The sequence below is a fragment of the Oncorhynchus gorbuscha genome, linkage group LG16 (genome assembly GCF_021184085.1).
Source record: "Oncorhynchus gorbuscha isolate QuinsamMale2020 ecotype Even-year linkage group LG16, OgorEven_v1.0, whole genome shotgun sequence".
Taxonomy (NCBI): Eukaryota; Metazoa; Chordata; class Actinopteri; order Salmoniformes; family Salmonidae; genus Oncorhynchus; species Oncorhynchus gorbuscha.
The window spans coordinates 24584824-24610306 of NC_060188.1; the positions used below are offsets into that span (position 1 = coordinate 24584824).

General features: G+C 46.1%; 1 protein-coding gene across 2 annotated transcripts in view; it reads right to left on the minus strand.

The window, feature by feature from the left end:
- LOC123998974 (unconventional myosin-X-like) overlaps window positions 1–25483 on the minus strand; it is a 54169-nt gene that overhangs the window by 16763 nt on the left and 11923 nt on the right. For both annotated transcript variants that reach the window (XM_046304268.1, XM_046304266.1), the window contains exons 2-5: window positions 24010–24065; window positions 7099–7193; window positions 2578–2760; window positions 768–925 (exon numbers count right to left, since the gene is read on the minus strand). In XM_046304268.1, coding sequence (XP_046160224.1) covers window positions 768–925; window positions 2578–2760; window positions 7099–7193; window positions 24010–24065 — 492 coding nt within the window. The remainder of the gene's footprint in view (window positions 1–767; window positions 926–2577; window positions 2761–7098; window positions 7194–24009; window positions 24066–25483) is intronic.

Genomic DNA, 25483 nt, shown 5'->3' on the forward strand with positions numbered 1-25483 from the left:
GGGACCCTAGAGGCCAAATTGGGGAGTGCTTATCTGTGCCTCGTCACCCATCCGTCTGCTGTATGAGATTCCAGCATGCTCTGCTCGCTAGCAACCACATCTCTACAAATCTGGGTGTTCACATGCACCCACACACACACACAGGGCTACTTTAAACACCTTCTCACATGATAAGAGTTCAGGCGGAAGTCAAGTGATCGAAGGCACATTTACAAGAATACACACACAACAGCACACAAACTCAGAATAGCAAACAAGCATAGACTTAACACCACTTGGTAAATTCCAAAGTGATGGCAGAGCGTGGTCTGTATTCTTCTCTTAGACTTTGTCTTAGTGATGAATGAAATCATACTTCAAAAATGGAATAACTTGTTTAAGTGAGGCATGTTTCTGTGGGCACACACACGTACACACCCCAGAACCAGGTCCAAATATGAGGCTTTGCCTTGCACACCCTCTTCATCCACCCTTTTGCCTCTAAAAATGACACGTTCCTTAAAATAGCCGGGTGCCTTCTCTCACAGCTTGGCGGAATAAGATAATTCCCTGAAAGCACCAGCAACGACAGTTGGAGGACACTTTGGACTCGCGGCCCAGTCTGGTCGCGCGGTTGACGTTGTGTTGCTGCGGTCCGTGCTTGGTGACCCTTGTCATCGGCAGCTTGGCAGTGGTCTAGTCAGGGGCGGGCAGCGAGATGCTGTGAAGCAGTGTGTGTGTGTGTGTGTGTGCGTGTGTGTGTGTGTGTGCATATGGGTGTGTCTCACCTCGATGTCTCGGATCAGGAGCTGAGTGGGCGTCTCCACGGGGGCTTTTGTGTCGATGACCTTCTGGACAGCGCAGGCCCAGTGCACAGCCTCGTTGAAGTGCTTGGTGTACAGCCTGTAGCAGTGCTTACGCCCATACACTGTGATGCTCCAGTACCCTGAAACACACACACACACACACACACACACACACACACACACACACACACACACACACACACACACACACACACACACACACACACACACACACACACACACACACACACACACACACACACACACACACACACACACACACACACACACACACACACACACACGCAGGGAAGTCAGTCATCAGTGTATCGTGTACTGAAGGCATGAGTAAACATGAAAAAAAAAGAAACTGAACTTTCAAAGAACAATATAGCTACAGAGAGCAGAATCGAAGGTCTATACTTATAAATTAACTGTGGTTTCAGAAAATAAGGAAGCCTGCTCCACTCTCCCTCTCATGTGGTCTGAACATGGGACATTCCACATATCTGGTGTGACTCCTGCTTCCTCACTTCCTCTCTGGGTTTCATGGTCAGCGATCATCCCGGGAGGGTCCCCAAACTTTATTAGCCACTAAGCCCAACCGAAACGACTACAACCAAGTCAGGACAGAGGTGTGTCCTCTCCTGGCACAACACCTGGCCTAACCTCCTGTAAGAACTGAGAAAGTGCAGTGTGGATCCATGGGCCAATCATACCCTGAGTTTGTTACCATGTGATCTCCTGCTAGCTACGTGACTTGGCATACTGATTTTTCTTTGTTTCGATTGGTCAAGTTCAAAAGCCAAGTGAGGCTAAAGTGTGTGTGTGTGACCCCATTCATATCTATCTCACAAGTGAGAGATAGAGAGGTGGAAGGAGATACTGGGCCTAAAAGGGGACTAGTATTGTATTGTATGGTAAGGCGATAAGGAGGAAGCCATTAGGTCCATACCACTCTGCTGGGACAGACTTACTCAGAGGCTGATAGAGGAACACAGACAGAACACACAGCCACCAGTGAGCTGTACTTAGACTAAGGGCAGGACAAAACAGAGTACACACTTCTCTGCAGGAAAGTCCCAGAGCAGATTTAGGGGAATGTTTGGGTTAGTTAGTTTTTTTCTCCTGGAGGTTTTAAGTGGTTGTCTAAAGTCAGCAGGCGAAGGTACAATCCCCTCCATACAGTCACAGAGGACCATTGTGTGTGTGTGTGTGTGTGTGTGTGTGTGTGTGTGTGTGTGTGTGTGTGTGTGTGTGTGTGTGTGTGTGTGTGTGTGTGTGTGTGTGTGTGTGTGTGTGTGTGTGTGTGTGTGTGTGTGTGTGTGTGTGTGTGTGTGTGTGTGTGTGTGTGTGTGTGTGTGTGTGTGTGTGTGTGTCGTGGGTGAGTAATAGAAGTGTGTGTGTGTGGTGTGTCTTCACACAACAATAGCATTTCACCTGTATTTCCTTTCCGATTCCTGTCATTCAGGGTGTTAAACGGTAAAGGGTCATTCTGGTGCTGATGACTCAGAAGGTTCCAGACAAACACAAGTTGTGGAGAGAAAAGTGGACTGCGTTTTCCAGACTTCCTCTGGGTGTACTGGGCTCACAGGAACTGAGAGGAGACCGTACATCCTCACATTATGACCGCTTTGAGATCTTTACCAATATTTGATCATTGAACAGCTTAAGGATAGTGGACCAATATGGAACTCATTATCTGGGGCTTAGTTATCCAAAGAGGGAATTTTGGATATACACGCCAGTGCATGCTCATGTGTCTCTGTGTGTGTGCGTGAGTGGCACTCACCCGTCTCCTTGAAGGTCTGTTTGTCTGGCCAGATGACAGAGCAGAGGTTGGTGAGCACCAGTGTTCCCAGTCTGCGGGCTCCTCTCTCTGAGCTGCTGTAGTAGTCTAAGGAGTCCAGGCTCAGTACAAACCAGTAGCACCTCTGCTTGATCCAGCTTCCACACACCTCCCGGAACAGCCAGCCTACACACACACACACACACACACACACACACACACACACACACACACACACACACACACACACACACACACACACACACACACACACACACACACACACACACACACACACACACACACACACACACACACACACACACACACACACACACACAATGAATGTGTGAGAAAGATCAAAAAGTTAGCCAAAAAAAGATCTACACATGATAGACTGTGTGTGTATGTGTGTGTTTGCACATGTGTGTGTGTGTATGTGTGCGTGTGTGTGCGCAACTGTGTGTGTGTGCGTGTGGTGTGTGTGTCTTATTTGGTTGAATTTAAGGGTTAATTGGTTTGGGCTGAACATAATCACTAAGAGGTTGAACCCATTGGACATAAAATATGTCTGTAACGTGCAGAACAGGTTAAAAATAACGGCAGCTAATGGTATAGTCAGACATTAAGGCCTGTGCCACCAGGATAATTACAGCTGGAAAAAAACACACAAAGAAGAAAGCGGGAGGTTGGAGAACAGTCGCTGGTGGTGGAGTAGCAGGAAGAGAACTGGTGGACTGATCTATCATTAACGCCCAGAGAAGGAGGGAGGGAGAGAGAAAGAAAGGCTGATACATTCTCCTGGCTCCCTTCACCATTCCACCCCTGTCACATAACCATGGCCCTCAGAACTGGGTGGTGTTCAGTAGGCGTAGAACGAGACAAAACGGTGTGAAACGGACATGAATTTGTTCAATAAAAATGGTAATTTTCCATTTCATAACTGTTTGTGTTTGGTCTCTACTGAACAGGATCCTGGTCTGCAGTGTCCAGCTTTACATGAAGGGGATGTACACTACATGGCCAAAAGTATGTGGACACCAGCCCGTCGAACATCTCATTCCAAAATCTTGGGCATTAATACGGAGTTGGTCCCCCCTTTGCTGCTATAACAGCCTCCACTCTTCTGGGAAGGCTTTCCACTAGATGTTGGACCATTGCTACGGGGACTTGCTTCCATTCAGCCACAAAAGCATTAGTGAGGTCAGGTACTGATGTTGGGCAATTAGGCCTGGCTCGCAGTCGGTGTTCCAATTCATCCCAAAGGTCAGGGCCCTGTACCACTTCGTGGCTGAGCCATTGTTTCTCCTAGACGTTTCTACTTCACAATAACAGCACTTACAGTTGACTGGGGCAGCTTTAGCAGGACAGAAATTTGACAAACTGACTTGTTGGAAAAGTGGCATCCTATGACGGTGCCACGTTGAAAGTCACTGAGCTCTTCAGTGAGGCCATTCTACTGCCAATGTTTGTCTATAGAGATTGCATGGCTGTGTGCTCGATTTGATACACCTGTCAGTAATGGGTGTGACTGAAATAGCCGGATCCACTAATTTGAAGGGGTGTCCACATACTTTTGTATTTTGTATATATAGTCTATTACCCGTGTCCAGAAGGGAAAGTGGCTGTAGTGTTACCAAACACCAGCCATGCAGCAACCCACATAGTGTGTCCCAAACGACACACTGTTCCCTGTATAGTACACTACCTTTGACCAGGGGACCATGGGGCTCTGGTCAAAAGTAGTGCACTATATAGAGAATAGGGTGGCATTTGGGACACAGGATATGTGTGCAAACTGTTCCTTCTAAATATTTAATCTCACCAAGCTGAGGGTAAATAAACCGGGTTTGGCCAAGCTCTGGCCAGGGGCTGCCCAGAGAGAGAGAGGAAGAGGGAGCAAGGGATGGATAGGGGTGGCGGTGAGAGGGAGGGGTAAAACGAGAGAGAGCAGTCAGAGTTCACAGTGAGGGGTGATGGATAGGCTGGCAGAGGGCCCTGGCTGGTCACCTGGCCCAAAGCTGGAGCAGGGCGCTATGGTGAGGGCGGGGGCAGGTTTATATGGCTGTGCCATCCGTTGAGTGTGTGTGTGTGTGTGTGTGTGTGTGTGTGTGTGTGTGTGTGTGTGTGTGTGTGTGTGTGTGTGTGTGTGTGTGTGTGTGTGTGTGTGTGTGTGTGTGTGTGTGTGTGTGTGTGTGTGTGTGTGTGTGTGTGTGTGTGTGTGTGTGTGTGCGTGTGTTTATGGGAACAGCAGTGCCATGTTCATTGGGCTAACTTCTTAGAACAGCTCTGACGACCGAGCCAGCGTCACAGCTTCCTCTGTGGTTTGCAAGCTGCATGCCACCTGTCAGCTCTCCCTCGCTTTCCCTACAGCTCTTTTCTCTTCGCTCAGTCTCTCCCTCTTTCATCTCTACCCCCGCACCAACTCCCCTTTTTCCTATGGTAAAGTGGTTTTCCCTACATGCAGAGCCCCCATTGCTACCATCCCCCATGTTACAACCCATAGACCCTGAGGGGGGCATTCGAAGTGGGAGTCTACACACGTCTCATTCTGTTTCCCCTTTCCCAGTGGCAGCCTGGAACACACCATAAACCCACCCAATATAGTCCCCAGGTACTTAACACCACATCAACAGGAGCATAAAAACCAACATGAAATGGATAAATAAAAAACGATGAGGTAAGACAGAACGGGATTGGGTGGGGTGGATGATTGGGTCGGGGGAAGGGGGGGGATGGGTGTGGGTGGACTGGTTAGCGGAGAGCTGGGAGGCAGGTCGTCTGTCAGTCACACAGGATGTCCAGCAGCTGCTCTTTTTGAGATAGTGGGATAGAGAGACGGCCTACTTTGGATGGAAAGAGGGAGGAGAGAAAGAAAGAGAGAGAGAGAGAGAGTGAGAGAAGTAGAGAAAGAGAAGGAAAGGCAATGAGTGGGAGAGAGAGAAAGGGTGAAACAAGAGTCCCGGTCAGGACCCCCTGCCTACCCTTCCCCTCCCCCCCACGGTCCTCCATCTGGATCCCATCTCCCTGGCCTGCTAATGCGTCCCCTGGGGGGCCACGGCTCGCCCTTAATTTGTTTCATTTGTGACCCCAGACCCCTAACGCTGGCCCTGCCCCCTGGAACACAGACTGAGCAAACACTGGAGTCTGTCTCCCTCTGGTTCTGTTCTGTCCTTCTATCTCTGTGTGTACCTTCTGTTTGTTCTGGAGATTTGGAGGAGATTAAAAAGCATCTGATAACAAACAGTCATCCATAAGGGAGCCGAGCTTTAATGAGCTTCAACACTAGGATTATGGGCTGAACAGAATTAGACAGAGATCCAAACAGAAAGGGAAACGATTGCAATTGAGTCGACTGAATCCCTTTCCAAATGACTGGAGTACTAAGTGATATGTAGCTAAAAATGAGCAAACAAAGGAATGTCATTTATGCTCGTCACTGCATTCTGTCTAGGAGTTTCTCACTCCCTCGCTACGTCAATCTCTCTCTCTCTACCTTTTCCCCTCTGTCTGTCTCTCTCTGTCTAAGGCACGGTTGATGGCCTATTTTAGACAGCGAGGTGACACTTGGCCCCAGTTGCCTGAGGATGTCCCATTGTAAACCACACCAAACCACACCAAACAGCTAGCGACACCCTAGCACCAGGACATGTGATATATCCCTGCACACAACAAGGGCATGAACAGAGCAAGGCCTTCACATGTCCTGGAGCGTCAGTGGTGGCTGGTGGGGAAGACGGCCCGACTGAAGAGAAGAAATGCCAAGGCACACAGCCACCCCAGGGGCCCAGGGGAAGTATCCGTCCTCCGATTGGGAAGAAATGCACCCCCCCTAACCCCATCGCCTGCCCCTCTGCCTGGTCTCAGACGTCGGAACAGAGGGAGGAGGGGTGCAGCCAGCCAGTCGGCCAGGGGTGCTGCATGGTAACTGCTGTCCGAATTAGCCGATCAGGCTGCCGCCATCCCAAAGAGGACGTAACTTATCCAAGCGCTGGCATTTTACTGCAACCGTTTCGGTAGCAGGAAAAGCACACATGAATAGCCTGTGAGATCACTCCTCAAAAAGCGTCAGGCACGCAAGGCTCTGAATGCCGCTGATGGTCATCATTACATGATTACTGGGGGCAGGGTGTTGTGTGTGTGTGTGTGTGTGTGTGTGTGTGTGTGTGTGTGTGTGTGTGTGTGCGTGCGTGCGTGCGTGCGTGCGTGCGTGCGTGTGTGTGTGTGTGTGTGTGTGTGTGTGTGTGTGTGTGTGTGTGTGTGTGTGTGTGAGGGCTTAGCTGTGGACAGTGAAGTGTACAGTACAGTAGTACAGTATGGTCTACTTATTCAGCGATAACACCGCAAACATGCACAGAGCTCAAGCTCGGCTAACGCTCTCGGACGAGTGAACGTCATCATCCCACAGACTGTTATTACTGTACATGCAAATCACTGGGACTGGAACACATCAGCTACACAAAGAGAAAGGAGAGAGAGAGAATAGAGGGATGGTGTAGAAGTGTGTCGGGCAGGCAGGCTCACCTTTGACAAGCAGCTCGGGGTCTTCTTCCAGGCCCATCTTGCTCTTCTCTATGATCAGACTCTTCATCTCATCAGGAACCTCTGACAGACTGTGTCTGGGTGAGACAGAGAGAGAGAGAGAGGTGGTAAATAGCAGCATCATACACTCCCACAGTGAAGGCACCCCCCCGATACCCTATTGGCTCTGTGTCGAGGGGAGGAGGGTAACCCCACACAATGTCTGCCAGCCCTAAGCCTCTCTGACACCCTAAGTGAGAGAGGAGAGGGGGACAAGTTGAAGTGCTGTGAATATCGTTCCCTCCACCCCTCCTCCACAGCTGCATGCATACCACGCCGCCGTGGACAGCTCGTCTCTCTTTAATTGGTTTGGCTGGCGGGCACAGCGGAGTGGAGGGAAGCGGAGGACTGAAAATAAAACGTGACAGAGCGACGCCGGACTGACTCAAAGCCAGCCAGCCAGGCAGTCCCAGGCCAGAGAGAGAGAGAGGACTGACTCTAAGCTTTCCGGCCAGGAAGTCCCAGGCCAGAGAGAGAGAGGACTGACTCAAAGCCAGCCAGGCAGTCCTAGGCCAGAGAGAGAGGACTGACTCAAAGCCAGCCAGCCAGGCAGTCCCAGGCCAGAGAGAGAGAGAGGACTGACTCAAAGCCAGCCAGCCAGGCAGTCCCAGGCCAGAGAGAGAGAGGACTGACTCAAAGCCAGCCAGCCAGGCAGTCCCAGGCCAGAGAGAGGGAGAGAGTTCAAAGGGTTACACTGTTGTCAGCTAATCGAAAACCCATAACAAACATCAAAAACATCTGGGAATTATGGGGAAACTGTTGTGAAATGCTCTCTCTCCTCTCTCTCTCTTTCTGAAGGGCCACTGTCAAAGAAGCCTTGTAAAAAGAAAAGCCACCACATGCAGTCATGGTGGTGGCGAGGACCTTGGACTGCAAAGTGACATTCGTTTCAGACATTTGGCCAGGCAATGTTTTGGACGACTGAGAGCTCAGCTTGTTATCTCTGGTCAAGGCCCATTTCCAGCCCATTCAATTGTTTATAAGGTTTATCTATGCTCATTTATTTATCTAATTACTAGTTTATTTTCTCTATTTCCTGCGTCAAACTAGCGTGTGAGGTATGAAGGGACAAACCCTCCTTCCTTCCCCTGAAAACGCCAGGCAGGAAATGAGTTTTGGCAGGCGGCCCTCCATCCCTCCACCATGTACAGTCTCAGATAGCGTTTCTCTGGGCTGTGATTATTGATCAGATGATTGTGGAAGGTTATTCCTTATGGAAGTCAGACCTAATCAATAAGTCTGAACATACCCTATCCTGCTCAACTTAGCTTACAGGACTGTGCTGACTGTTCATCTACAATACATGACACCTGTTCAAAGTATCTCACTATCCCAACATCCACTAGTTGACCCTTGTGTCAATACGTTTGCCTGTTTCAGACTGTACAGTAGATGGAAAATATGTGTGTGTAACCACTAGGGTAGCCTAGTGGTTAGAGTGTTGGACTAGTAATCGAAAGGTTGCAAGTTCAAATCCCTGAGCTGACAAGGTACAAATCTGTTGTTCTGCCCCTGAACAGGCAGTTGACCCACTGTTCCTAGGCCGTCATTGAAAATAAGAATTTGTTCTTAACTGACTTGCCTGGTAAAATTTAAAAAATTTAGGCTGATGCTCAGACACACAGGGAAAAACTACAGGGAATCACATTGGCACTCACAGAGTGTGTGACTGATTCGGCCAGGGAAACTTCAGAGAGACCAGTGGGCGAGAAAAAGAGGGTCAGAGTCCTGTCCTACTACAGCCAGTCTACCCCTGCAGCGAAGCCCAACAGTGGCGGCAGCATTCAAACAGTAACATCATCTGGGACCTTTCCAGTGTATCGTCGCATGTCCCTCTTCTCTTAAATACGTCAAAATACATCCAGAAATCTGAGGACGGCTCTTTTGGAGTCCGCGAATAACCCCTTGCTGCAGAAACAGATGCAGACAGACCTATCTATATGCAGTCATTTAAATGGAGAACGCAATGCACCGATGGGGATTTGGATCTATAGAAAACTGCAACGCAGTCAGCTAGGGGATAGCGTGTTGGTATGTGGAGGACTTGATGTCAAAGCCGAGGATCATTTTGTGATGTTGTCTGAGCGGGGGCACACGTACAGACTCTGGAGAGCACCAGTATAAACTAGCCCTGGATTGGTACCTCTATAGTTTGGGCCTTGCTCAAGGGTACAAAAGCAATGTTAGCTGTGTTCCTCGCAGAACTTAAACCAGAAATCTTCTAGCCGTGAAATGTCTCTATGTCTCTATTATAAAATTACAGACCAGCTAGATCTACTGTCTCTATGTCTCTATTATATTATGACAGACCAGCTAGATCTACTGTGTCTATTATATTATGACAGACCTATCGGCTACTTTATGTACAGGGTTTTCCCATTTTACTTTTCACAGCCATTTGAGAAATTTCCCAGACACATATGCATTGGGTGTGTAAACCCACTAGGGGCGTCCACCCACGGTGCTCAAAAAGTCACCACATTTAGATTATGGTAATTCCTCTTAACAAAACATGTAACTCCTGTAATGAAGTAGCCAATAAAATGTCATTTTCAAACATTTGCCAAAATGCAATTTGCGGGAAAAAGGGAAAACACCATTCTAAATAGCGCATCTGACGCAAGCGGTATATGACAGAGATTCAAAGAGCGTGAATCTAAAGACACAACGACTAAGATGTGTTGCTAATACTGTGTGACTAGGATGGTGCGTTTGACTTCTGGACAATGGAAGAAAGTTGATATGAAAACCAATAGAACAGGAGAGAAACGGCAGCGAGAAACAGTCTTTCATAGGCAGCTTGAGTGGCAACAGTCTTTCATAGGCAGCTTGAGTGGCAACAGTCTTTCATAGGCAGCTTGAGTGGCAACAGTCTTTCATAGGCAGCTTGAGTGGCAACAGTCTTTCATAGGCAGCTTGAGTGGCAACAGTCTTTCATAGGCAGTGGCAACAGTCTTTCATAGGCAGCTTGAGTGGCAACAGTCTTTCATAGGCAGCTTGAGTGGCAACAGTCTTTCATAGGCAGCTTGAGTGGCAACAGTCTTTCATAGGCAGTTGAGTGGCAACAGTCTTTCATAGGCAGCTTGAGTGGCAACAGTCTTTCATAGGCAGCTTGAGTGGCAACAGTCTTTCATAGGCAGCTTGAGTGGCAACAGTCTTTCATAGGCAGCAGTCTTTCATAGGCAGCTTGAGTGGCAACAGTCTTTCATAGGCAGCTTGAGTGGCAACAGTCTTTCATAGGCAGCTTGAGTGGCAACAGTCTTTCATAGGCAGCTTGAGTGGCAACAGTCTTTCATAGGCAGCTTGAGTGGCAACAGTCTTTCATAGGCAGCTTGAGTGGCAACAGTCTTTCATAGGCAGCTTGAGTGGCAACAGTCTTTCATAGGCAGCTTGAGTGGCAACAGTCTTTCATAGGCAGCTTGAGTGGCAACAGTCTTTCATAGGCAGCTTGAGTGGCAACAGTCTTTCATAGGCAGCTTGAGTGGCAACAGTCTTTCATAGGCAGCTTGAGTGGCAACAGTCTTTCATAGGCAGCTTGAGTGGCAACAGTCTTTCATAGGCAGCTTGAGTGGCAACAGTCTTTCATAGGCAGCTTGAGTGGCAACAGTCTTTCATAGGCAGCTTGGCAACAGTCTTTCATAGGCAGCTTGAGTGGCAACAGTCTTTCATAGGCAGCTTGAGTGGCAACAGTCTTTCATAGGCAGCTTGAGTGGCAACAGTCTTTCATAGGCAGCTTGAGTGGCAACAGTCTTTCATAGGCAGCTTGAGTGGCAACAGTCTTTCATAGGCAGCTTGCGTGGCAACAGTCTTTCATAGGCAGCTTGCCTGGCAACAGTCTTTCATAGGCAGCTTGAGTGGCAACAGTCTTTCATAGGCAGCTTGCCTGGCAACAGTCTTTCATAGGCAGCTTGAGTGGCAACAGTCTTTCATAGGCAGCTTGCCTGGCAACAGTCTTTCATAGGCAGCTTGCGTGGCAAAAGGCCTAGCTGATTGAGTAGCAGCTGTCAGTGAAAAGCATCTAAAAAATACCTTATGTGTGAACCTAATGTGTAGTGAACTTTACTTAACATTTTGAGACAATAACAAGGGGAGGGGTGTGTGGCGAAGATAACCTATAGGCCGTCTCTCTCCAAAATGCATGCTCTCAACTCTCCAGAATCTTGCGCATTCATTATTTCTTGTGAACTGTATGCCCTAAGATTGTTTATTGTTATCAATTCCCCATTACATACAGTTGAAGTCAGAAGCTTTAACTTCCATGTCTGATGTCTTGAGATGTTGCTTCGATATATCCACATCATTTCCCTTCCTCATGAAGCCATCTATTTTGTGAACGCAGCCCCTCCTGCAGAAAAGCAACCCCAAAACATGATGCTGCCACCACCGTGCTTCACCGTTGGGATGGTGTTCTTCGGCTTGCAAGCCTCCTCCTTTTTCTCCAAACATAACCATGGTCATTATGGCCAAACAGTAATATTTTTGTTTCATCAGACCAGAGGACATTTCTCCAAAAAGTACCATCTCCATGTGCAGCTGCGAACCGTAGTCTGGCTTTTTTTTATGGCGGTTTTGGAGCAGTGGCTTCTTCCTTACTGAGCGGCCTTTCAGCTTATGTCGATATAGGACTCGTTTTACCGTGGATATAGATACTTTTGTATCTGTTTCCTCCAGCATCACAAGGTCCTTTGCTGTTGTTCTGGGATTGATTTGCACTTTTCGCACCAAAATACGTTCATCTCGAGGAGACAGAACGCGTCTCCTTCCTGAGCAGTATGACGGCTGCATGATCCCATGGTGTTCATACTTGCGTACTATTGTTTGTACAGATGAACGTGGTACCTTTAGACGTTTGGAAATTGCTCCCAAGGATGAACCAGACTTGTGGAAGTCTACAATTTGTTTTCTGAGGTCTTGGCTGATTTCTTTTGATTTTCCCATGATGTCAAGCAAAGAGGCACTGAGTTTGAAGGTATGGCCTTGGAATACATCCACAGGTACACCTCCAATTGACTCAAATGATGTAAATTAGCCTATCAGAAGCTTCTAACGCCATGACATCATTTGTATTACTAATTATGCCTACAATAATTTACCGTTCTCATTCTCGGTGTGTAAATGTTGTTGAGAAACAAGTTTGGGTTTTATTTCATAACCATCATTTACGAGTTGTCCCCCTTTTCATTATCTTTTGTTTGGAGCGATGTGCACGGTTCTTGTTAATGTTGAGGGAGCTAGCATGTCTGAGCAAGCATAGAATTAGCCTCCCTGGCCTGCTGCGTGCAAGTGCCCATTTGGGGATGTCTGATTTCTGCTTGTCTTAGTCATCGCCTTCACCACTAATAAGCTCATCTTCTCAGTAATATTTTCTTCACCTCACACAGTAAGTCAACGAAGTCTGTTGTTTAAACATCCATTGCAAATGAGAGCCTAATAGTTCCTCACAAAAAAAACACCCCCTCGATAATCACCAAGACTCGGTGTGAAAGAGCAAAATATTATAATCTGATGATCCCATATATCCAGTGGAAACGTCATAAAATGCTTGTCCTTTCCCTTGCGCAAAAACAGCTGTCTGTCCCGAGCTCACTGGTGCCTAAACTCTGAGTGCTGAATAGGCTAGTTGATTCAATGTTGCACGTTAGGGCCGATCCAGTTGATTGATTTGATACAATGTTGCACTTCACAAGCAACAGCTCAAGTCAAGACAAATAGAAAGGAAGGCAGACAGGCTGAGAAGAGAAGTTAACATTATTGAAAGAACCAAAATTTTCATCGGTGTATTTTCTACTGTTTTTATGTATTTTTACTTTGTTGACAATGTAAGTTATAGGTCAACAGCTGCTTTGGCCAGTTCCATGCGCTCATTTAGGCTATTTAGCCGCCAATGATCACTGTGTCATATGGCAGAGGCTGGTCCTCTCACATTAGTTGAATTTTACATTTTTATAATTATCCACGTGGCAACAATTTTGAGAACCGCAAACATTATTATTGAAATGAAACTGTTCCATCAAGATGCACATATGAAAATCAGAACTGACCAACAGATTGGGAGAAATTGTTGGCTTATGCTTCCTCAAACTTTAAACCTATAAAGTTTTTATGAAATAATTGCCTCCACCTTTCTACGGTCAGATTTTCAAGCAAGGTAAGACATGCCTCATAATATGAAGTAAAATACTCAGGTTTCAAACAATGAAATATATTTTCAAAATGCATACTACCTCCAGCTCACATTGTAAAGTGGTGGGTAGCCTTCCTACCGTTGTTTTTTCACCAGGTTCATTTGGCCAGCCAAATGTATATTTATCTGCTTAAATTTGTTTTATTACAGCCAAAAGCCGGCAATTACCAGCTAATGGAAACCCAGGTATGCACATGACGACCCTGAGGAGTAATATTGTGTGGGATGATAACCCTAACCACTAACCAGATGTAGAAAATGACTCATTTCAGAACTAGCATGATGCAGGATTCAAGAGAGATCATTTGAAAGATTTGAGTGGTGGGAAACGAGGGAAACGTGGAGGGAAACAGGATAAAGAAAGGAGAGGGAGGGCCGGGCTAAAACCCTCCAGTTGACCTTTTATTCTGTCTCTGTTCAAACAAGCCTGACCTTCAGCTTCAATGGGCCCTCAGCGAATCAGAAGGCCTATCTCTGTCCACAGGCCTTCAGCTAACGTCTAACACACAATCTGCCTTTGTGACTTACTGTAGACACAGGCATCACCGAAAGTCATGTCAATGACAAAGCCATACGGGAAGTCACTGGGGCTTGATCTAACTTTGAAGCCCATATGCTATAGGTTTGGGAGGTAGGCTACTTTGTGTCGAGGAAAAGAAGTCTGGTGGGTGGGTGTGAGTCTATGACACTTTGGTAAGCTGATCCAGAGCGGGCTGTCCAACACACTTCCGTTAGAAGTTCAAACAAGAGGATGAAGCACTGAGCATGTTGACAACCAGACCAGCAGAACAACTGTTGAAGAGTCTGTCAGAGAACAGAGAGACAACAGGCCTAGGCTTTGTGTCATGCTACCTCGAATAATTCTTCATTAAGCGTCTATTGACGCACTCATGCATCAATCTAATTAACATAATACATCTGTCAGTTTAAGCTAGAGATATCTATTTCATCACATATATATATATTTTTTACATGGGCTGCATCTCAATCCACCACATTCACCCTTGTCGCCCTTCTGCATCTGAGGTGAAAAGTAGCAGAGATACAGCGCTGTTTGTCAGACCAGGAGACATCCCGAAAATCGGTCTCATCACAAAAACGGACTAATATGACCACTCTATGGAAAGATGAGACTCTCACTAACACAGTGTTTTTGCTCGACGACCCCCACAAGCGTCACGGGACTTGTCTGAAGGTAACCTGTTACCGGATTTTTTTAAATGAATGGAAGTATGGAGGTAGTTTTGTGCCAACAAAAAAAGGGGTTAAATGTAAATGTTAAATGTAAAAAAATATATACAGTAGCAGTCACAAGTTTGGACAAACCAACTCATTCAAGCGTTTTTCTTTAATTTCTCTATTTTTTTTTACATTGTAGAATAATAGTGAAGACATCAAACTATGAAATAACACATAGAATAATGTAGTAACCAAAAAAAGTGTTAAACAAATCAAAATATATTTTATATTTGAGATTCTTGAAAGTAGTCACCCTTTACCTTGACGACAGCTTTGCAAAATCTTAGCATTCTCTCAACCAGCTTCATGAGGTAGTCACGTGGAATGCATTTCAATTAACAGGTGTGCCTTGTTAAAAGTTGATTTGTGGAATTTCTTTCCTTCTTAATGCGTTTGAGCCAATCAGTTGTGTTGTGACAAGATAGGGGTGGTATACAGACGATAGCCCTATTTGGTAAAATACCAAGTCCATATTATGGCAAGAACAGCTCAAATAAGCAAAGAGAAACGACAGTCCATCATTACTTAATTGTTTACTCCATGTGTAACTCTGTGTTGTCTGTTCACACTGCTATGCTTTATCTTGGCCAGGTCGCAGTTACAAATGAGAACTTGTTCTCAACTAGCCTACCTGGTTAAATAAAGGTGAAATTAAAAATTAAAAAAACTTTAAGACATGAAGGTCAGTCAATCTGGAAAACTTCACAAACTTTGAACGTTTCTTCAATTGCAGTCGCAAAAACCATCAAGTATGAAACTGGCTCTCATGAGGACTCCAACATGAAAGGAAGACCCAGAGTTACCTCTGCTGCAGAGGACAAGTTCATTAGAGTTACTAGCCTCAGAAATTGCAGCCCAAATAAACGCTTCACAGAGTTCAAGTAACAGAACATCTTAACATCAACTGTTCAGAGGAGACTGCGTGAATCAGGTCTTCATGGTCAAATAGCTACAAAGAAATCCTACTAAAGGACACCAATAAGAAGCGGAGACTTGCTTGGGCCAAGAAACACAGGCAATGGACATTAGACTGGTGAAAATCTGTCCATTGGTCTGATGAGTCCAAATTTGTGATTTTTGGTTCCAAACGCTATGTCTTTTTGAGACGCAGAGTAGGTGAACGGATGATCGCCGCATGTGTGGTTCCGACTGTGAAGCATGGAGGAGGAGGTGTGATGGTGTGGGGATGCTTTGTTGGTGACACTGTCAGTGATTTATTTAGAATTCAAGGCACACTTAACCAGCATGGCTACTACAGAATTCTGCAGTGATATGCCATCTCATCTGGTTTGCTCATAGTGGGACAAGCATTTGTTTTTAAACTGGACAATGACCCAACACACCTCCAGGCTGTGTAAGTGCTATTTGACCAAGAAGGAGAGTGATGGAGTGCTGCATCAGATGACATGGCCTTCACAATCACCTGACCTCAACCCAATTGCGATGGTTTGGGATGAGTTGGATCGCAGAGTGAAGGAAAAGCAGCCAACAAGTGCTCAGCATATGTGGGGACTCCTTCAAGACTACTGGAAAAGCATTCCAGGTCAAGCTGGTTGAGAAAATGCCAAGAGTGTGGAAAGCTGTCATCAAGATAAAGGGTGGCTACTTTGAAGAATTTCAAATATAAAATATATTTTGATTTGTTTAACACTTTTTTGGTTACTACATGATTCCATATGTGTTATTTCATAGTTTTGATGTCTTCACTATTATTATAAAAATAGTAAAAAATAAATAAAACCATTGAATGAGTAGGTGTGTCCAAACTTTTGAGTGGTACTGTATATATTTCCTGAGCTTTCTTGTATCTCCTAGATATTAGACAGACACTTCAAAACCTTATCCTTTCTGATAAAATTTGTTGAGTGACTGTTTTGCCATTTATGAATGCGTTATTCAATGCGTTTCTATAGTGGTAGCCAAATTCTATAATTTTTTTTTACATTTTCTTAATATACAGTATCTACAGGGGTCCTAAAGTTCCAAATCAAATAGCTAATTGATCCATGGTATGACCGTCTTAAAACAATGTCATATGTTAGCTTAGTAGAACCCCCTCCCCCAAAGGCTTAGACTTTAGAGGTTTTAACAGGCAAATCTGCGGCCAGCTGCCTACACAGGCCCAAAGTAATGCTTAAACTCTGCTAATTGAGTAAAGAGGGGCTTGTGAATGAGTGCTGTAAACCAACTAGTTTGGAGTTTAGGGGTGTAGCTGTAGTGCAGCTGGGGTCACATGTTGGCACTCTGACAGATGAGGCTCTGGGGTTTCCACAGCTGTCCAGTAGCCCCCCCCCCACCTCCTTCTCCCCCCGCCCCCGTATTCCCAGAAGCCCCGGCTGAGGCCGTGACAGAGGGGCCTTGAGTGCTGACTTCCTGTGTAGGCCAGGAAACAATTTTACACGGGGATTAGACGGCTTGGAGGGAGAGCAGACCAACAGACCCCCCCCCACCCCCACACACACACACACTACACTACACCCCCCCTGGAGAGACCATGACACAGTCAGGGAGGGATGAAGCTGGGAGAAGAGACAAGACACTCCCATATTAACCTGCTGTTTCAGGTTTGTGTTTAATATTCAAACATTTTAATTGATCTGTTGTGAGTAAGAAATCTATGGTCTGACGTGTAAGTCACCACTTCAGCGTTGTCCCGAGGAGGTTTTTGTGTTTGAGATGTCAGGAATTTGCTGAGAGAAGGAAAAATACCCTTGTGGTGCTTTGTTTACGGAAGTGTAAGGGAACACATGGAAAAGTCCTGCAGCTCAGATGCCATATATCTCCCTCTCCCTAAATCTCTCCCTCTTTCTTTCTTTTTCTCCCCCTCTTCACTCCGGTCTTTCCACTGTAGGCCTAACACCAGCACGCTAAGCAAAACCATCTGTTTGCCCCACATAAACGGGAAGCTAGCTAACAAAGAAAGAGAGAGAGGGAAGAGAGAGGCGGAAGTAGAAAGAGTAGGAGAGAGGGAGTGCCAGAGGGAGAGAGAGAGACTGAGGGAGATGGAAATGAATAATTATCTTTTGGGTGAATACAAATATAGACATGCCCCATTCACTGTACTTATGATAGACAATTTAACTGTACACAAATCTTATCAAATCAAAAATAAAATACAATTGTATTTGTCACATGCTCCATGCTACAGGTGTAAACCTTACAGTCAAATGCTTACTTACAAGCCCTTAACCAAAAATGCAGTTAAAGAAATAGAGCTAAGAAAATATTTACTAAGTACAAAAAAAACAAACCAAAAAATAATAATAACAATACAGATGCTATATACAGGGGGACCAGTACCGAGTCAATGTGCGGGGGTACAGGTTAGTTTAAGTAATTTGTACATGTAGGTAGGGGTAAAGTGACTATGCATTGATAATAAACAGCGAGTAACAGCAGTGTAAAAAAAGAAGGGGGGGGTCAATGTAAATAGTCCGGGTGGCCATTTCATTAATTGTTCAGCAGTCTTATGGCTTGGGGGGTAGAAGATGTTTAGGAGCCTTTTGGACCTAGACATGGCGCTCCGGTACTGCTTGCCGTGCGGTAGAAGAGAGAACAGTCTATGACCAGGGTGACTGGAATCTGACAATTTTTGGGGCCTTCCTCTGACTGCAGGAAGCTTGGCCCCAGTGATGTACTGGGCCGTACGCACTACTCTCTGTAGCGCCTTATGGTCGGAGGCTGAGCAGTTGCCATACCAGGCGGTGATGCAACCGGTCAGGATGCTCTCGATTTTGCAGCTGTAGCTGTAATCTGGGGAACCATGCCAAATCTTTTCAGTCTTTCTTCACGACTATCTTGGTGTGTTTGGACCATGATAGTTTGCTGGTGATGTGGACACCAAGGAACTTGAAACTCTCAACCCGCTCCACTACAGCCTGTCGATGTGAAGGGGGGCATTTTCGGCCCTCCTTTTCCTGTATTCCACAATCAGCTCCTTTGTCTTGCTCACGTTGAGGGAGAGGTTGTTGTCCTGGCAGTACACTGCCAGGTCTCTGACCTCCTCCCTATAGGCGGGCACTATGGTATTGAACGCTGAGATTGAGATTGCGTCATCTGTGGATCTGTTGGGGTGGTATGTGAATTGGAGTGGATCTAGGGTTTCCGAGATGATGATGTTGATGTGAGCTATGACCACTTCATGGCTACCGACGTCTATGCTGGTTGTTAGCTAGCATAACTGATATGTGTATAATTGTAAGGGATAATATTTAAATTTACAGAGTGGGTGAGCTCCATTCTTGACAGGCTGATCAAATTCAATAGCAGCGTCAGAGGCTGGGCTCCTGAGTTGCACAGTGGTCTAAGGTACTGCATCTCAGTGCTTGAGGTGTTACTACAGACACGCTGGTTCGAATCCAGGCTGTATCACAACTGGCTGTGATTGGGAGTCCCATAGGGCGGTGCACCATTGGCCCAGCACTGTCTGTATTTAGCCGGTGGAGGCCGTCATTGTAAATAATACCTTTTTTTAACCGACTTGCCTAGTTAAATGAAGGTAACAATAACAAACAAAGTGGCTGTCTGCACGCAGACATCTTCGATGCCTGGCAGGCAGCCTGGGAAACAGTGCAGCCTGTCAGGCGTCGACGAGCGCATTGCGATCAACGCAGTCACGGGGCTCCTTGATGAGGTGGTTGTCGCGAACAAATGAATGTGTGGTACTTTTGATTATCTCGTGATCTCGACAAACCTTTTGTTATGTCGAGATTAGGAGATAAATAAGTTGTGATCTCGACATAAGAAGGGATTCATTTTTTTCATTCATATGTCCTCTCTGGACCAAATATATGAGGGATTGGGCTTTCAGAGTCTGACTTGAGTCTACCAATCAGTCAGACTCCATTTTGGTCGAGACGTTCATTTTAACGAGACGTTAATTAAAGTTGTAAAAACACAGTGTCCTTGCTCTGAGGCTTGGGGGACCGTGGTCAGAGCCAGACTGCTGTTCAGACAGACATGCTTCAGAATACAAAGTACGCCCTCCTGAACATGGCTTGCATCCCAAATGGCATTTTATTCTTTATGTAGTGCACTGCTTTTGACCATGGCCCATAGGACTTTGTTGAAAAGTAGTGCACTATATAGGGAATACGGTGCCATTTGGGATATAGCCATGGTTGCCCGATCAAAGCCCTCTCATGCAGGGTTATGTTACATCAGTCGCTGAGTAACCAGCCCAGGAAATGACATGGGAGTTGAGATTTGTGATCCGAGGGGTCAAACGTCCAGATACGGCTAACTGGGGGCGTAAAAACAGCTTCATCGCACAACACACACGGCTATGGTGAGCTCAACCAGGAGGTCAACGTCCAGCTTTAAACCATGGCTCACATACAGAGGTGAAAGCTATGTAAGTTACCCAGACTTTATTAGACATCTGAACAAACACACAAGCAACTGTCATATAACACAGAGGCTTCTTAAACAAACACGGGGTCTCTGGGGAAACCTTCAAATACAACACATACTGTAGGTAGGTAATGAGCAATCACAGACCACAGTCTCATTGTGGAATCTGTGGAGGGAGGGAAGAGGCCCATATTTCTCTCAAGTCCCCATCCTATCCTCCTCCCATTCCCCTCTCCGTCTCCAGTGTGCCTGGCTGGGCCTCTGTCTGAGCTGAGACGGAGGGGGCTGGTGGGAAAATGGGAATGTGGTGATTAAGAGTGGGCCTATATGACCTCCCAGCTCTAAAAATACACTGTTTACTCAAGACCACTGCCAAGGAATTCTGGACTAGGCAGAGGGGAGTGCATAAATGTGTTTTGGGGGGGAACCGGAGAGAGAGGACAGGAAGTGTGTCTGTGTGTGAGGGCATGTGTGTGTGTGAGGGCATGTGTGTGTGTGTGAGGGCATGTGTGTGTGTGAGGGCATGTGTGTGTGTGTGAGGGCATGTGTGTGTATGTGTATGTGTGAGGGCGTGTGTGTGTGGGGGGGGGCTTGCATGCGTGTACGTGACTTTGACAATGTGCGTGTGAAGGAAGGGAATGTCTTGAAAGGAGGAAAACAATGCATTTCAGGAGCACTGACACACACAGGCAATTACCACACAGATCACATCCAAGGACTTCTTGGAACACACAGAAACACACACACACACACACACACACGCACACGCACACGCACACGCACACGCACACGCACACACACACACACACACACACACACACACACACACACACACACACACACACACACACACACTTCCAAAGACCGTTGTAAACACTGTCTCTTTCAGTCTCTTCCAGCCATCATTGTCTGGCATCCCACACCAAGAGTCATGCTCTTGACAGAGAGAGTGTGTTTCATAGAAGTGAGAAGAAAGAGAGGGACAGAGAGAAAGAAACCGAGAGAGAGAGAGGGGGGGCTAGCGAGAGCTTCCCTCAGTAGTCCCACTGTGTTCTGCCCCCTGTGTGTCTCCTAGCCTCCCACTCCTCTGTCTGTCCCTGGGCTGCCAACGAGGGGCTCGGTTGAGGCGGGAGAGGGAAGGAGTTGGGAGAAAATAGAGATGATGTGAGACAGATATGGATGCATGGGAGCGAGAGGCTCCTGTCCTGTTTGAGGGGCAGGCAGTAGGCCATGAAGGCATTTCATAAAGGCACCAGACAGACTGTATGGGTTGGGGTTGTATGACAGGCCTCTGTTAGACATCATGGCCCTGACTGCTGCTGACACTGAGCTTGGCACCACATGCTGGGATGAGGGGGTGACTGCCACTCAGGTCTGTCTACTGACTGCCTACTGACTGCCTACTGTCGGTCTGCTGACGGTCTACTGACGGTCTGCTGTCGGTCTTCTGACTGTCTACTGTCGGTCTACTGTCGGTCTTCTGACTGTCTACTGTCGGTCTACTGACGGTCTTCTGACTGTCTACTGTCGGTCTACTGACGGTCTACTGTCGGTCTTCTGACTGTCTACTGTCGGTCTACTGACGGTCTACTGACGGTCTGCTGTCAGTCTACTGACGGTCTACTGTCAGTCTACTGACGGTCTACTGACGGTCTGCTGTCGGTCTTCTGACTGTCTACCGTCGGTCTACTGTCGGTCTACTGACGGTCTTCTGACTGTCTACTGACTGTCTACTGACTGCCTACTGTCGGTCTGCTGACTGTCTACTGACTGTCTACTGTCGGTCTACTGCCAGTCTACTGACTGCCTACTATCGATCTACTGACTGTCTACTGTCTACTGTCGGTCTACTGTCTGTCTATTGTCGGTCTACTCTGTACCAGACAGGCACCATGGGTGAGCTGCCCCTCTGGGTTAGTAGGTCAACGCAATGGGAAACTAACACACAACACCTAACCTAAAATGGACATATGTTGCCCATATGGGCATATGCCAGCCCTCCCATCCGATCCCACACCTGTCTCCTCTCTCTCTGCAGTATCACATCTTAATCAACCGAGCTAACCAGAGGCTTTTGTTCACTTCACACTAGACACTGTGGACGTGAATACACATGTAATTACGCCCACTGAGCTGCTCAGGTGAAGCTCTCTATCCGCAGAACAGAACGTGAAGCCTGCAGGGCTCATAATGAGCAATAACGACTACATGACATGACTAATCATGTTCAAATGAAGGTGCTATAAAGGTTAGTGCACACAGACGGAGGTGTGGGATGACCTGCTGGAACCTATACTCTCCTATTCCAGATGAACAGAAATCTACGAAGCTCACTTTCAGAATAGCACAAACTCTCAACATCCCTTCAATATTGCAGTGCTTTTCAATACAGACCTACTCTGCTTAGCCTGCATTCACTTGTGACTGAATTCCATGCCTTGAATTGTCTAACTTGACTCTAAATGGGCCCCTAAAAAATGAATTAAACTGGTCTAATCTATGCCAATATATCTGAGATAAATGTGACTATATGTCAGTGTCTCCTCCCTGCTTTGTAATGGGCCATTAGAAAGGTGTGGCCAGTGGCCATGTAATGGTCGTGTAGCACAGCATCTAATTCTTAGTGTGATGATTATAGTCAGTCAGTTATTTGACACACTCCCTCTAGCACCAGCAGTAAATCACCTGTGTGACAGCTCTGAGGCCTATCGCTCTTCTCTGCTCTGTGGAGGTGGCAGCACACACACACACGCTTGTGCCAGCCTCGCCCCTCTAGGGTGTGTTCCTGAAGTGAGATTGAGTCACCTCGCTCACCCTGTCCTCCCTCCCTCCCTCGCTCCCTCAGGAGGCTGCATGTCCCGTCTGACTTGAGGCTTCAGAGAGCCTCAGCTCACCGCTCCCTCAACGCCCCCACCCTCAGCCCTCCTCCCTTTCCTGTTTGAGTTGTCCTCTTGTAGCGAGTTGTGAAATTATCAGACATGTATACTGTTCATCAGCTACGTTATATAATTCTAGGACTTTTCACCACGCCGTCTGTGCTCTGAGAGGACTGAGACTGAGATTGCCTGGGAGTGAGGTGGGAGATAGGAGGGGGTAGATAAGGATATGATGCCTGACTGATAGTGTGATGCAGGCCTGAGATCACTCATCTCCCCCTCAACCACCACCATCCCACACTCACGTCATGTCTTGGCTCCCGAGTGGCACAAGGGGTCTAAGGCACTGCATCACAGTGCTAGAGGCATCATCAGGCTGTATCATAACCGGCTGTGATTGGGAGTCCCATAGAGCGGTGCACTATTGGCCCAGCGTTGTCCGAGTTAGGATGTGGCTGGAGTAGGCCGTCATTGTAAATATGAATTTTGTTTCTTAACTGACATGTCTTGTTAAATAAATAAGAAATTGGTGTGTGTGTGTGTGTGTGTGTGTGTGTGTGTGTGTGTGTGTGTGTGTGTGTGTGTGTGTGTGTGTGTGTGTGTGTGTGTGTGTGTGTGTGTGTGTGTGTGTGTGTGTGTGTGTGTGTGTGTGTGTGTGTGAGAGTCCCGCTGACACATGGCCTGCGAATCTGGTAGTGTTATTGGCGCGTCCTACAGATATAGAATCTTAATTTGATAACCCTGTTGTAGGAGAACTTGTAGTGTATTTGAGGTTTAAACGGCTTTTGAAGTTTGTGATTTTCCCTTACAAAAAATGTATCAAACCCTACAAAAATGACCATTAATTCACATTTCTTGTCGCTGCAGGATAACTTTTATGTTGTAGCAAATTGGCTCAAATTAAGATCCTACTTGTACTTCTGCATGTGTGTGTGTGCATGTGTGGTCAGGCATACTATGAGTCTTGTGGTGAGAAACCCCAAGAACCAAGCTCTGTAGAGGGAAGTAAAAGATAAAAAGATTGAGTACTAATGATGTCCGTGCTTGGTGACACATCACGTACACAGAATCATACATGAACATCAAGAGCTATAGAGGAACTGACTTCCTAAAAGCAGCACAACGTGTGTTCACTCACTCACACACACACACACACACACACACACACACACACATCCACGAACACACACACAAACAACTTACCCGTTTGTCCCATTGGCTGTGCGAGTCGGCTGAGAGAGAGTCACCTCAAGTGGACCCTGTGAAAAAAGCAACAACAAAAAAACACTTAACCCAGCTAGCACATTTGGTTCCTTGAATGTCGTGGACACGTACATTTTTGGTTTCCCATTGGTTCTGGGAATGAAGACATACGTTTCCTGACCGATAAAACATTCTGCGAACGAAAGTGAACATTTTGCCTGTTCTGGGAACATTCATATTTTGGTTGAAGGGAGGTTCTGAGAACGTTTTACTATGGTTCCCTGAACGTTTCCTGAGAGGTTTTATTCATGTTCTGAGAATGGAAATTATAGGTTATTTGAAGGCAATAAAAATAAGGTTCTGTGAACATGTTCCAACAAGACTTTTAATAACACTGTTAGCTTAGTTGAACTGTTTTGAACTCCAAGCACAAATCACATTTTATTTGCTTAGGCATTAATCATGTAAACACATGTATTCTTTTATTGTGGCACATCAGTGAGATTTGAATCTACGACCTTCTGTTCTGTATCCATGGAATTAGTCCACTGGGCCACAAGGATGGAGCTAGCATGCCATGTATTTTAACTCATTCAAAGCTGTTCATTTGAGTCTATTCAAACAGACTCCATTTCAAAGGAAACAAGCACTGATTAAGCTCCGGTGTGGCCAATTAGTAGGCGCAACCCACACAGCTGAACAAGCTTCACAAGACAGAGGATAGAGATAGTTTTGTTGATGTTACAGAACATAATTATTTTTTAAATAACATTCTTAGAAAGTTCTCTGGACGTTACAAAAAAAATTATTGTGGTTTTTATGGATCTTATTTGTATGTTCTCTGATCTATTTGAGAACATGACTTTAAATAGAACCATGATTCCTCATGTAGGAAACGTTATGCTGAAAACTACGGAAAATCCCAGAGAAGAATGTTGTTTCTTAACATACTCAGAACAATGTAAAGCACATGAATTTAAATAGAATCATGAGGAAACCTATAGGAAACGTTATGCTGAAGTACTGAAATTCTCACAGAAGAACGTTGTTTCTTAATGTTCTCTGAACTATTTGAGAATATTCTCAATTGTTAAACCAGTTGGAGAACGTTCCTAGAATATTACCAACATTTTTATTAAATGTAACCATGTTTGAACTTTTAGGAAACGTTCTGTTCAAGTAGTGTAAATGAGCTTTGAAAGTTCCAAAGCCAAACAACTATCCTGCACCATTTCCAAAAGGTTTTGGGAAGGTAGTATGTAAAATAACCATAGGACTAACACCCTCTCACCAAGATCTAAGAAACGTATGGTTCTCATAACGTTATGTGCTAGCTGGGAAGAGTCTGCATCCTGATTAAAATATACATGTGTAATGAGGGCTGATCTGAGAGAGCTATGGGCCCATCAGTTCAAGGTAGATAACCCTGTGGAGATTTGATGTAGGCTAGTTAATGTGCTATGACAGTTAGCAT